Below are 14,554 nucleotides of genomic sequence, written 5' to 3'. Positions count from 1 at the left end.
TGTTAGGCCCAATTTTTTTTATATTTTTGTCTGATTATGACAAAATTCTCCTCTTGTTTTAATTATATTCAAACTGGAAAGTAGGATATATTTCAGTGTTTGGGTCGCAATGTCAGACCTGCCTCTGATAATGTTCACTAGTGACGGTGTGATAGTAATTAGATGATAAAAACACATGGCGAACAATTTAATATGCTCATGATTTGAATCCAGTTTATTGATATTTTGAAAGAACCCATCTTTGTTCATGTAATCAAATGACAGATTAAGGACTGATTCATACCACATTGATACACCAGACGGAAGAAAAGTAGGTTAATATAAACAGGATAAATCTAAATACCTGTGCTTAGAAGAATAAACATGTCCTACTTGTACAGTTTAATATGCACTAATTTCTACTCTTGTATGGTAATGCAAATCCCACCAAACTTATTCAATTCAATTCCAGTTAAATGCATTTCAAAACATATTTCTCCAACAAACAGTCATCTTTGTTTTTTATGATTTACATTATGTTGCACAAACTCATTTAAAATCAATTTGGTTTCTTTACCTCACACATTGAATCCTTAGCACACATGCATTTTAACTGTTAAAATGACTGAACTGAAATTATTTCCTTCTACATTAAAATCTCTTATTTTCATTATAGTGCTATATCAATGTTAAAGCTCCCCTAATAAAGATAATGTTCTCTTTTGGAATGGCCCCTACAATAAAACCACTTGGAAACAATGTGTATTATGTGATTTATAAATTTTCTACTAGTATATTATTTTTTTTGTAAAATAGATATTATATATGAACAGTAAAGATCTAGGGGGGGGGGGGCAAAGCAACCAATCTCTACTACATCTCAGAAAAAAAAACCTCAAAGAAACAGTAAGATATATTAATTTTTGATTAACTATTATTGCATGCATTTGCAGATGTTCAGGACTAGCAATGTGGCTGGAACAGGTTTCACAAAGAAGTTCTTATTTACTCCAGGCTCCCATAACAAAGAGCTTAGTGATTGGTCTTGGGGCTGATTCTATGATTGATTGCATTGAGTATTGTGCATGATCAATCGTAAAAATCAACCCCCTTGATCAATTGCTCAGTTTTACGATTGATCATGCACAATTCTCAATTCAATCAATCGTTGATTTCATTGAGTATTGTGCATGATCGATCATAAAAATCAGCAACTCGATCAATCGCTAAGCTCTATGTTACGGGGCCCAGAGATCCACTCAGATCCTATTCCCAGTTAGTCCAGAGATCTCCATGGGTAGCAGGGTCGGCGTCGCAATCCACGCGGGGAGTGTTTGGACTTACAAACCTAGAACTTGTGTAGTACTCTTGGAGACGCTCAAGGAGTTCGTGTGCAACGTCAACCATGGTGGCAGAGAGGTCGTTTTGCTCCGTGGGATCGGCTGTGATGTTGTACAACCAGATGGCTTTGTGTTGGCTCTCTGTTGAGACGACGTCACTGTACGTTGACTCGACGGGTGCTAGCCAATCCCCATCCTCTGGTAAAATGTCACAAATTTCAAATTGAAAGTGATCACCTCAAAAGCGTAAGAAGTTGATTATTGGTTTGAACAAAACATAATTTTAAGATATATGTCCAAAATTGGAATGTTACTTATGTTTGGACCTTGTAACAAGGTATCTATAGTTGGTTTAGATACATTCATTGGTGCCATACTGGGCAAGCCTTGTGAAAGCTGTAAGTTATGAGGAATGGTCTTTGTTTAACAATATTATAAAGTGTTGTATAATTATGATCAGTTGAGCAAAAGTGTATAATCAAGGAAAAACTTCACTTTCAACCAGTGCTGGGTAATACTTTGATATGAAAATAATGCGATATTGAAAAAATATTGAATATTTTATAATGGTTTATGATTATGTTAATACATCACACAAACACGATATGACCAAAATATTGTCGATTATGAAAAGTTATTCAATATTTATTGACCACAAGTGCTGCTCTGTATTGATTTAAACCAACTGAGAACTTTGTAAGTTGGTATCCCAATACTTTTTTTTTTATGGAGAAGCACCGATGAATGCCTTACTTTCATTACACACTTTATCCCAGCTTTCACAGAACTGCAGCTCATAATGAACGTTATATGAATTTTCAGACTCAACTTTATTACTGGCAGTAATCGACTAACATTGAAACCAAATATCAACCAGCACTACTATCAACAATCATTCATGTATTAGTTCTCGGTGAGAAAAAAGGAAAATAATTGAATGGGCCATGGTAGATCGCCATCAGGCATGGTGTCTCCATCACCATAGGAAACTGTATTCATGAAACTGTAAAGTTACTACAAATTTGGGCACAACTGGAACATATTCTTAATTGTTGAGTCGTAGAGAGGGATATATTATTTTGCACAAGAAAGGGTCACCAGTCCTGCTTTAGGTCATTGGTAACTTCCAGACAGCTTTGTGAATTTCCTCCTATGATTCATATGGATCAGTTCATGATAATGGCATGCCTATTATTTCATTTATACTCTCACCTTGTTTACCAGTTATGAGCTTCATGTCTCCTTTTCTTATCGATGCCTGGTAGGATATATCGAAATGGCTGGTAAAGTGGCTCTCTGAAGCTAAGATGGTAGGTTGTAGCAACTCCGGGTCTATATTGAAGACTATCATGCGGTCAGGGTCACCGGACTCTCCCTGACTGCGAATGGAGAATGAGAAAGGGAAAGAAAATGGGGGGAATGGGGTAAAAAGGAGGGATGATTGTAGAGATGGTGGATATATTTATGAACCTGATGGGTATTATTTCTAGTTTCAATTTCAAACATGGGACATATTGTAAAGTAAGTCAACCCAAACGTTGCTAACCAATGAAACACCTTGAAACTTCTTTAGTTACATGGGGGAATGCAATACTATTCAATAATTAATTTGCGGTTTTCCATCGGACGGTGTTGGCCAAATCTTAAGATTTCTAGCCTGATTGTCCATCCAGATCACTCTTGAGTGTATAGGGGTAAAGTCACATGTTATTTTTCTCCTTAAGTTTACACCTACAACTCTCTGTAGCCCACAAAATGTCAACCATAGATGGCTGATGGATATCTACATCTGTCATTACCTAATAACATCCCACATGTTAACTCCATCGATTCCTAAGTCAGTGTAGTTCAGAGCCACATTGGCAATGCCTTCCACTAAGGTCGGGAACCAGTCGGTTACATGAATCAGATCTGTACTAATCGTGCCCTTGACCTCATCCGACAGCAATGGACTGGTGACGAAACCTACACCTCTGATCCCGCCTTCGAAGTAGGTACCCTTGACACCGCGTAGAGGCCAGTTGTTCCCAGCATTGCGCTTGCCAACGCCACCATTATCTGTCAAAGGCAATCCAATATATACCTGTAAATCTTGAATCTTTTTAACATCCTTTGAATGTGAATGCAATGGTGACAGAATCATTGTGATTATACCTAAGAAAGTTTCTTTTTCAGGTTATCTACAGAAAATCACAGTGACACCCAAGAAATACCCAGGGACAGGGGCCTCGGAGCCCACATGGCTTAATGGGCTCCACCAAAAAATGTAAAAACTACCGTCTTATTGTGACTTTCAAAACCGATCCTTGAAAGATCCCAGCAGAGATGTGACTAGAATGTTTCCGAGTGACAGCCTCAACTAGATGGGTGTCAGAAGTACTGGCTAACTTGTTTACTTGATCTCTCATGTGATAGGTGTCAGGTTTAGCCAGGTAGCAAGTCTACATAAAATACGTTTCTTAAGATTGAAGAGCCCAGTTAAAGATCTTTAAGCAATCATGCAAAGGTAGGCCTACACGTAAGACGTAATGGTGTCAGTTGATTCACACCTTTTTATTTCAGATAATAAATAACTGAGCACCTCTACTTCATTGTGAACAAGAAGAAACAAGTTCATTATCATGAATAAAAAAAGAGGTACCGATCAGTCGGATTAGAAAAAAATTACAAAAAGGTTCTGACCAGTCGAGAAAACGAGGACGGTGTCATTCCAAAGCCCTTCTTCTTTCAAGGTATCGGTTAGGTTCCCGATGGCTTCATCTAACATGGTCACCATCCCTGCATAGGTGCGTCGGTTTTTGTTTGTAATATCGCCACGGTAAGCCTCAAAGTATTCATCAGGAACTTCAAACGGGAGATGAGGTGCTTGGTAAGCCAGGTACATGAAGAGCGGCTATAGGAGAAAGGGAGAAGAAAGTTGGTTTTCGTGTTTTTATGAACCCAAACTGAATCTGAGTTAAGAAGAAATAGAAGACGGGTATGAAAAAAAATCGGTGTGACGATCGTCTTATAATGGTGGCTGCATGTACGTATATGTTAAAGCTATCCATTATATTATGTGTGAAAGTAATCAACAGAATAAAGCAATGCAATCAATTATCCCTGCCCTAGGTCTTACAGGTTTTGATGAGAATAATGGAACGTAGGTTGTTTAAGAGTGAAACCGTTTTCTGGAATCTGGATTGAGCCTAGATTAGAATTAAAGCACCGAAGGAAGCAGAAATGAGTATTAAAAATATATATAATTATGGGCCTACTTGGTCTGGGTCGTGGTCTCTTATGATTGATTGTGCTCTTTCGGTAAAGATCGTAGTCGAATGTTGACCCTCGTAGTCGGGCTGGACATTGGTCTCATTGTCGCGGAGATCCATGCCAGTGAAGTCGTAACCACACCTGCCATTCCCACTTCCGACATCGGTGTAGTTATGAGAGAAATGATCACCGCTGCCAAGTAGCAAACCTGAGGAAATTAAGGTAATGAATTGATTTGAGTATAGTAGCAGAGCTGTGCAAGGTATAGAGATTCACCCAGTTACGGCTTTTAAGATTCAGTGGACATCACGAATTATGTTTAAATGTAGGACAGGATTCTCCAAACTTGTTTAGAATTGTATAGAAGTATCACAAATTCAGCATTCGTTTTCTGGATTTGGGCGAGCACACCGCTCGACACTCCTGAGTAAAACGAGTCGGTTTAGCAATAGTTTGATATCATTGTGAAGGTTTTTCTGCACCTTGACAGCCGCTATGGTTTTGAACCTACAAGTTTGAAGAACTCTTAATACTTGAGACCCTAAATTGACCACCCTTCTCAACATGATCCTTAGCACATATATTGATATACTTTGAACACTCTCGTACCCATATACATGAGAACATCCTTCACATAAGGGAAATGATAATTTATCCAATCACCGCCAACCCTGATCGAGTTTTTCCCTTGATTTTGGTGGCAGCGGTGGGATAAAATAAAATGCCCTGTTTGTATAGAACTTCCAATAATGGTAATTCTGCCATCAATCGTCTTCTATGATAACGGGACTTAACAGCCAATCAAAATGAATGTTTCTAAGGTAACATGAGCAGAACTGGGGTGGGTTGAAGGAGCCTTGCGTCCCAGACATTTTTCTCTTTCTCTTTATATATATTTTTGGGGGCGGTGGTAGGGGAGCTAAACTCTCTTCTATGAAATTGATGGTAACCTTTAATTAACTCCCTATTTTGCATTGCACAATTTTTTGTGCACACCACTGTCCCCTTTATACATTCAATCCGGAATTTGCGGCCCCTTCCAAGTTAGATTGCAAAGTTACTTCATACATGGCATAGTTCTATGCGAAGGAACTAAGAGATGCCATTCAAAAAAGGACTATCACTCTAATGAGGAAGAATCTTCGTTATGCTTTATACGCTTTATACCCCCACCCCCGCCTTAAATTTGAGTGGTCAGTTGACAATTGGCCAAGTTTACAAGAACATGGTCAATTTATACATATAACATTTGGAAATCACCCCAACTGACCAAAGAATGATTGAAAGCCCCTGTTGAGTGGCCAGCAGTCCGTCTTGTAGAGACCAAGATGCCATTTCCCCACGAGATGGCTTGCATATCCTGCATCGCTGAGTTTGTTAGCCATTGTGACGTCATCAAGAGGAAGGCATCGGGGCACCCTTGGGTCAATGACAAGGTGCTGCATCCCATTATGAATCTAAATTAGGTCAATATATTTAGGACAATTAACAAAGTGACAACAACATTATGATGAATCGATAGAAAAATAGGAACCGTTCATTTAATTTATTTTTAATTAATTATTCTTCTTCCTCTCAAGTTCTTTTTCCTCCTCTTCTTCTCCTCCTTCTTCTTCTTCTTCTTTTTCTTCTTCTTGGCATGCACACACATGAAACATAGTTCATCTCACACCGTTTCTCCCCTTTTCAAGGATTTTGTCTATGATAGTACTAATAATGACGACATTAAATATGGTAAGAATCATGATCCAATTGATAATAACGCTTTTTATGTAATTTTTTATGTAATTTTGATGCCTTCTAATGCTTTATCTTGCAGTATACTTTTTAAATCATAATCACCTGTTCTATTTCTAAACAGAACTTTCCTCTTTATGATTTTTTTTCTATTCTATTCTTGTCTCAACTTTCTCCACAACGTACAGATTATTTTGTCTTTCGAATCTCAATGTTTGTATTGCCTTGATCATAACCATATAATACAATTTTTCTATAGATGTAGTGGTAACCCATTTTTTAACGTGTCCCTATAATAATAAACTTATAATTCAACTTAAGTGCAATATTCCTAAATCAGGGGCAGCGGAACGGTTTTCAAAGTGGGGGGGGGGGCTGAGCCAAAAGTGGGGGGCTGACCATGCAAAAAATCACAATCATATGGTCATTTTTACGTTTTTGTACACGGTTTTTGCTGCAATTTCCATATTGCGATCTGTATTTACTCAATATTGTTCCATTGACAATGGTGGGAGTATTGTTTGTATTACAAATTCAAATCATTAACAAAAACAAACCATTGAATGCTGCAGCAGATATAATCATGATAATGTTTCTATTAGTTTCCGTTGAAGACATAGTACTATAGGCATAACAAGAAAAAGGGTCTATATATATTCAATCTTCACAATACTAAAAGTTTGACCAGAATGAGGTTCCGTAATGATGTCTTACTACTTCTTTAACTACCCCACCCCCACCACAGCAACAACACAAACGAAATAAAACAAACCATAAAAATGAATAAAACCACAACAAAAGACAAACAAAACAAAGTAAAGCAAAAATCAACCACAATTCAATCGCATTGTACGTCATAAAATTGTTCAACTGCGGAAGTGACTGGTTGAAAACAAATGATAGGCCTATATTGATTGTAATAAGCCATGCAGTGGTTTGATATTGCCCTTGAGAATGATTTAATTTGAGCAAACATTAGATAGGTAAACAATATAATTATAAAACGGGATGGAATTGTATATTTTTCGCAATTAAAACCAATAAATATCTTCAAACACAAACTATAATTGCATTTTCAATTAAATGTGAATCTGAGGACGAATATTAATTTAAAGTTGCACGTGTCGCTGAAATAATATTGAAACAAACATCTGTCTGGGCTAATTATTTGTCTAGATGTCACGGATATCAATTCTTTCGTTTTAATACAAATGTCATGTTGTTTCAATCTGTGTTAAAATTGCGAAGATGAATTTGATATGGAGCAACTGTCCTATATTTTCAATCCTATGCGGTAAATTGCCAATTCGTCCATTGCCAACTCGTCCACTCATCACATGGTCTACCTTTATTTAGTCTAATGACATTCCGACCATCAACATTTCGTCTAACAACCATTCGGTCCAATCATCACTTCGTCTAATCACCAGTTCATCTATGACAATTTTCGTTTCATTACCATGCAGTTGGTCTAATATCCACTTTATTTTCATTCATTTCGCTCAATTAACACTTAGTCCAATTAGACCAAATGTATATGACTATATTGGGCCAATTAGACAAAATGTCAATTTGACCATTTGGATAGTGGACGAACTGATGGTAGACCAAATGATAGTAGATGCGAGTTGGTAATTGGACGAATTGGCAATAGACCAATTGGAAAAAAAACCTCCTATGCTAACCCTCCCCCCAAAAAGCAAATAGGAAGAAACTGAAATCGAAATCGATGTTTTATCGACTTTATAACATGGATAGGCCCTAAAGCCACCACCATGCATCATGTGCAGTGTAACACTCTATATCATTTTTTTTTTTGGGGGGGGGGGTTCTGTTATCGCATTATTTTCTTTACTTGAAAATATCGTACACGGTGGTACCCAAAATTCCTACAACAGGAAACATTTGTATTATACGTATTGTATTATACAATTGTAAAAATTGAATAGTGCATGTAGTATTTTGGTTAAGTGTATTCATACGAGTATATAGGCCTATGAGGGTGAATTTCAAATTTTGTCGTTTAAAACAAGATTTGTTGAGGGGGTGACAATCCTCTGGATCAGTGCACTTAACAAAAAACGAGTCAAGATAAAGGCGAAATTAAATCAAAAATTTAAATCAAATTAATTAGATTAATTACAATTAATTAGTGAAAAATAACGAGGATGAAAAAAGTATTGAGTGTCCCAAGTCTTCTAACTATATATTAAAAATTCACCTTGCCTCCCCCCCCCAAAAAAAAAAAAAATCTGATTACACTGGTGCCGCCCCGGGATATGCACGGATCCCTCATGATCCCGTATAAAACCAATGCTGTTCCCCAATGATTGAAAGAAAAAAAAAACTTGAAAAAAAAAATTAACTGAAGAGTGAACATTTTCATTTTTAAGATAAATTGGTGTCTGTCTGAGATATATACAGTAACCGAGTCAATTTTGACGGGATAATACTAAACAATTTATTTAAGAGTTGAACACAGTAAAAAATTAATAACATAACACACTGTTTATATAAGCCTGTCACTCTAACAACAAGTTGTTAAAACTTGTTTGTAATTGTTTAAACTTTTAAACAACCTGTTTTAAAAGTTTAAAAAGTTTAAACATTTTTTTTTTAGTTTAAACAATAGTTGTTAAAGTGACGGGCTCCCGGGACGGGCTTAATCAACGAGCTTAAAATTTTAAACAGCGTTTTTGCAGTGTTTGTCTTACCAGATATTTCCCAGTAAGAAACTGACTTCGTGATGGGGTGCACAACGGAGCGACGTAATAACTCTCAAGCTTCCGTCCTTCGGCTGCCAGGGCATCGATGTTACCGGTCACAATCTTCGACCCGTCACTATGGTAACCAACATCATTGTATCCGAGATCATCTACCATTACGAAGACGATGTGTGGGGTTGGTGGTCCAGCTAGAACAAAGACGAGCTGAGCTAAGGCGCACCATGCTACTCCCGTGCTTCTGAGAGATTGTATCATCTTTGAATCTATAGGAGATGATTAAACAATCAATTCAATTCTTTTCAATTCCATTCGATTCAATTCTATTCAGTTCAATTCAACTCAATTCGATTCAATTCTATTCAGTTCAATTCAACTCAATTCGATTCAATCCAGTTTAATTCAACTCAATTTAATTCGATTCGATTAAATTCAATTAGATTCAATTCGATTCAGTTCACTTCATTTCGATTCAATTCAATTCCATTCGATTCAGTTCAATTCTTTTCGATTTAATTCAATTTATTTCAAACCGATTCCATTCAAGTCAGTAGGTTCAATTCATTTTTATTCAATTCACTTCAAATCAGTTGAAGTCAATTTAGTTCATTTCAATTCAGTTTAGTTCATTTCAATTCAATTCATTTATCAATTTTTGTCAAGTGTAAGAAATACGTATATGCACATCAAACAAATATGAATGAAATATATATTAAGCATAAAATTATATTGGCAGGATTCCAAAGCAAAAGCAAACTTGCTTGACGTAAATCATACTTTATTTTGACAGATTTTAAAATGATATATAGGCCTATATATGGTGGAAATAGCATTTGGTACAAATTGCTCGAATTCTGAAAACTATTCCATTTCATTAATTCGATTCAATTTAATTCAGTTCAATTCGATTCAATTCAATCCAGTGAACGTTCAATTCAACTTAATTGAATTCGATTCGATTCAATTCATTTGAACTCAATTCGATTCGATTCGATTCAATTTAATTCATTTCAAATCAATTCCACTCAAGTAAGTTCAATTCATTTTAATTCAATTCGATTCAATTCAAGTCAATTCGATTCAATTCAAATCAGTTGAATTCATTTCAGTTCATTTCAATTCAATTAATTTATCAATTATTGTCAGGTATAAGAAATACGTAAAGCACATCAAACAAATATGAATGAAATATAAATTATATTAACAATAAAATTATATTGGCAGGATTCCAAGGCAAAAGCAAACTTGCTTGACGTAAATCATACTTTATTTTGACAGATTAAAACAAATATTCTTTTGGTGGAAATGGAATTTGGTGCAAATTGCTCGAATTCTGAAAACTTATCAATTTAGGCATTTAAAAAGGTAAGAATTCATTCCTATCCCGGTCCATATACAGGCCTAATCATCAGCATTTGATCGATTGCTAAAATACGCTGGTACTTCGAAAACGACCCTATGAGAATTTGAGTGGATCATACTCCTTTTTGGTGGCACGACATTTGCGCCCGAGATGATTTGCTCGGGTCTTGACATCTCAGAGGGCATAGGGTTAGAGTTGGGATTGTAATCGATTTTTTTTTTTTTATTCAGAATAATGTTAGGATAAGGATTAGAGTTATTCAGTTTGGGGGTTTTCTATCGAAGCAAATGTCATGAACCCAAATGTTTTTTGTTTGTTCCAAAGACCCAATATTTTCCGCTTGAAGTCAGTTCCTTATAGACCCCCATTTCAGGATTCCGTGAGGCACACACCCATGGGCCCATCAAACTATAATTCAAATGCCCCCCCCCCCCCGGGAAATGTCGCCTAGCTATACCTATCCTCAAAATTCTCTCACAAAATAATATAATCATCGTTGTAAATCGTCACAAAAATGACGACGACGTTGTCATCAGATGGAATCACATAACATAAAAAGCGCCAATTCGATTGGCATACTGTAAAAAAAAAAAGCTGCGAATTGGCAGATTGCTTAACGAATCAAGCTTTTCTTTGCCATACAGTTGCTAAATTCACATAATAATTGAACAACCACCGAACAAACTTTCATTTTTTTACACAAATGTTCTTGCAGTGCATGACATTGAAGAAAGAAAAGTGACGGCATAACATAGGCCCACTGTGACTTTTTTTGTTATAACCCAAACCCATGGCCGTTGCCACTTATAAATTTTGAAAACCTGCACATTTTGACTTAATATATATGTTTATAAAATCCAACAAAAGTGTGCACGAAATCCTTCAATTTCACTTTCGAAAATGCAAAAGCGCCCCATGAGAAGCTCGATCGCTTTCGCTCCCTCGCTTTAACTTTTTATTATTATTATTTTTTTTAATTCGTACGCATCGATCTTGCGTCCCCCAGGACAAATTTTCTGCGTACGGCCATGCCTCAACCTTACCTGATTAGTCGATGTCCACAGTAGTTCCGCAGCAGTCCCAATTACTGGAAATGCGTCGATTGAAATATCAGTAAAATCCACAAACCGTCAAATTTATATGATACCGGGAACGGCGCATGATGGTGGTGATTTCAGCCATTGGTCGATAAGTAAACACTATATAGAGTTACGTATATATGCCAGCAAATAGTGATGGAAGGTGTATGCACTTTTTCTACTTCTCTCATGGTTGTTTGTTTTTCTCTTCTGAAAAAATATCTATGCGCAAATTGTGTCCTAACATAGCAATTAAGGCCTTCAGTAAAGTAGATCAACGTCACGTATTTAGAACAGAAAGTGATTAATGAATAATGAAAAAAAAAGATACCTTTCGTGAAAAGGCTGATTTGGTATTCAATTTTTGTATACATTCCTGTCGTCATCGTGAAAGTTCATGTAAAACATATATAATTGAATAACCTATATACTTTTCCTTCCACTTGTGGTAAAACAATCACTTTTTCCCGTTCATTGTTGAGCTTTGAAAACAATCTATTGCTACAAAAATACAAACAAAACCGACTTAAAGGGATGCTCCAGGCTGAATATAATATGATTTACACAGATAAAGAAAAATCAGATAAACAAAACACTTAAAAATTTCATCAAAATCGGACAAGGAATAACAAAGTTATAGCATTTTAAAGATTTGCATTATTCCAGTGAAACGGTTCTAGGCATGTCTCATGAATATTCAATGAGCAAATTGATGATGTCATATCGCCAATTGTTCTTTTGTATATTATTATATGACATTAGGTTTATTAAATTTTTTATACCAAGAACTAAAAAAAATGGATTCACAACTGATTTAGTGCACTAGACATTCATTGCTGCATGCAACTTATTTAATTATAAAGGAGACACATTATTTACACATGTATGAAAAAATGAAACAATTATGATTTCAAGTAATAACATAAGAAAAAGGGAAGTGGTGATGTGACATCATTAGCCCACCCATTGACCTACTAGTAGGTCCATGGTCCATCTAATGAATATTCATGATGACGTGCAAACAACTATACTTTTACAAAATATTGCTGAAATTCAATAAGTTCGTTATTTGTTATCCGATTTTGATGGAATTGTCAGCATTTTGCTCTGTGAATTTTACTCTATTTATTTAAATACAAATAGTTTCAGCCCGGAGTGCCCCTTTAAAACCGACTGGTGGCATGTCATTGGAAATTACCTGATAGTTTTGGTCAGACTGAGTATGTCTTCACTGGTGGGACAGTGTCAGTAGCATTACACAGTAAAAAAAGGTGTTTAAACTTTTTATACAACACTGTTTACTATATGAACTTCACAGTAATTGTTTAAACTGTTTAAGCTATTAGTGTTCAAAAATATTCAACAACAAAGTTTAATTTTTAATATTAAATTCTCAATAATTTAAGGATGTTACACACCAACTGTATGTTTTCATAATAGTAATCGGCGTTGTGTAATATTTTAAACAACGTTTTTACTGTGTACATAGTTTTCGAGTGGGTGCCCTTAATGCGAGGTTACATTGATCTATATATTTTGACGAGTTCAAGGGTATATCACCGTGACGATCAACGTCATATGTGGTGGTTTATCTGGTTTCAGATTAGGATCATTAGAAACTGTTCCAAAATCATTCAGTCGAACAACACGAATTGTAGAAATATGGGTTAATACGCACTGATTTGGACCCCGCTTCATAAAACTTGTTAGAGTTGTGCAATAACAGAAGCTGCTGAAATCCTTAAATCTGATAATAAGTTTGTTATAGAAATTTTGCATTTGTGATTATGAGAAGTCTTTGTGAAATGGGATCCAGTATTACTAGTAGTGGGGTTGATAGACTATACTCTTATCACGTCTCATTTTTTAAATCTGATTTTGACCATGCTTGTTTGATTTGTCTCTTGTTAGTTAAATCAGTTTTATTTTGTAAAAAGTTACAACGGCATAAGTGTGACATATGTGACGTGATCCAAGGTTTACTGATTTACATAATTTAAGGGGGGGGGTGTATCGTTCACTGACACAGTTAAACCCCGCCACAAAATGCAATCCTTCATGATGAGTGTTGAGTGTAGGCAACAACACTAGTGTCCGGCGAGCCCCCCCCCCCCCCCCCCAAAAAAAAAAAAAAATGATTGCAATATTTTATCATCTGAATTCACAATCAAAAATCTAAAACATGGCAGAACTTGGACTTGGAAAATTTGTTCATTTTCTGGTGGGGTTCACTCATTTTTCAGCACCACTCATATGACGCTAAGTTCGTGACCTACTACCAGGATATATATTTTTACTTGTCTATCATTCTTTTCAGAGTGCCTCTTAAGTTCAGATTTGCAGTTTTGAGTTTCAAGAATACCAATGACATCCAACGGGTGATGGGGTGAATAAGAGAGGGAAGATAGATTAAGAGCAAGTTAGTCTGCAAGCACAGACCCATATTTGACACTTCAACCAATAGAAGGTCTAGAGTGAAGCCTAGACTCCAAAGGCTCTGTCAGTGACAAATAAGAGCCAGCCACAGTACATAGTGAATCTAGTCTCACTACTTCAGACTCTGCATGATGCAGTGTGCGAATTGCGCAAACCAAGGGTCTGTGCCTGCAGACTAAGCGAGCAAGTTGTGGAGAGATATCCACATAAAGAAAATGAGAGATGGAAACCACTGGCGGATCCAGGGGGGGGGGGGGGGAGGGGCACAGCCGGCCCGTGCCCCCCCCCCCTTTGAGAGGCACAATTAAAATTTGTAATGTAAAAATGCTGTTAAAACAGAAGTGTGCCCCCCCCCCCCCTTTGAACGTACAGACCTTTTTTTTTCGCTTGTCAAATGTTTCCTAGGGAAAATGTGCCCCCCTTTCAAAAAATCCTGGATCTGCCCCAATGAAAACAGAGGAAGGAAGTAAGGGGTGATCAAGACAAGACACTTATAACATCGGGAGGGGGGATAAGGGGAGAAATAGAGCCATAAGAGAATGATGTCACACTTTCACACATGACATTATAACAGTATTGCTTCAGATATTTGTAATATTAAATAAACATTCAAGTGTAATAATCCCGCAAATTTAATTTCAGAGC

The 14,554-nt window shown here is 36.4% G+C and overlaps 1 protein-coding gene across 1 annotated transcript; it reads right to left on the bottom strand.

The window, feature by feature from the left end:
* Positions 1-186: 186 nt before the first annotated feature.
* Positions 187-11,599, bottom strand: LOC129276238 (arylsulfatase B-like). Its single transcript, XM_064109649.1, has 8 exons — positions 11,438-11,599; positions 9,023-9,297; positions 5,842-6,028; positions 4,577-4,779; positions 4,002-4,212; positions 3,119-3,377; positions 2,532-2,698; positions 187-1,517 (listed from the first exon to the last, which is right to left on the bottom strand). Exons 2-8 carry the CDS (start codon positions 9,287-9,289, stop codon positions 1,246-1,248), a joined length of 1,566 nt encoding a protein of 521 aa, XP_063965719.1. The 5' UTR covers positions 9,290-9,297; positions 11,438-11,599; the 3' UTR covers positions 187-1,245.
* Positions 11,600-14,554: the final 2,955 nt, after the last annotated feature.

Source organism: Lytechinus pictus, chromosome 14 (genome assembly GCF_037042905.1).
Source record: "Lytechinus pictus isolate F3 Inbred chromosome 14, Lp3.0, whole genome shotgun sequence".
NCBI classification, from domain to species: Eukaryota; Metazoa; Echinodermata; class Echinoidea; order Temnopleuroida; family Toxopneustidae; genus Lytechinus; species Lytechinus pictus.
Note: the sequence above shows the minus strand (reverse complement) of the source record. Positions and strands in the feature narration are given on the sequence as shown.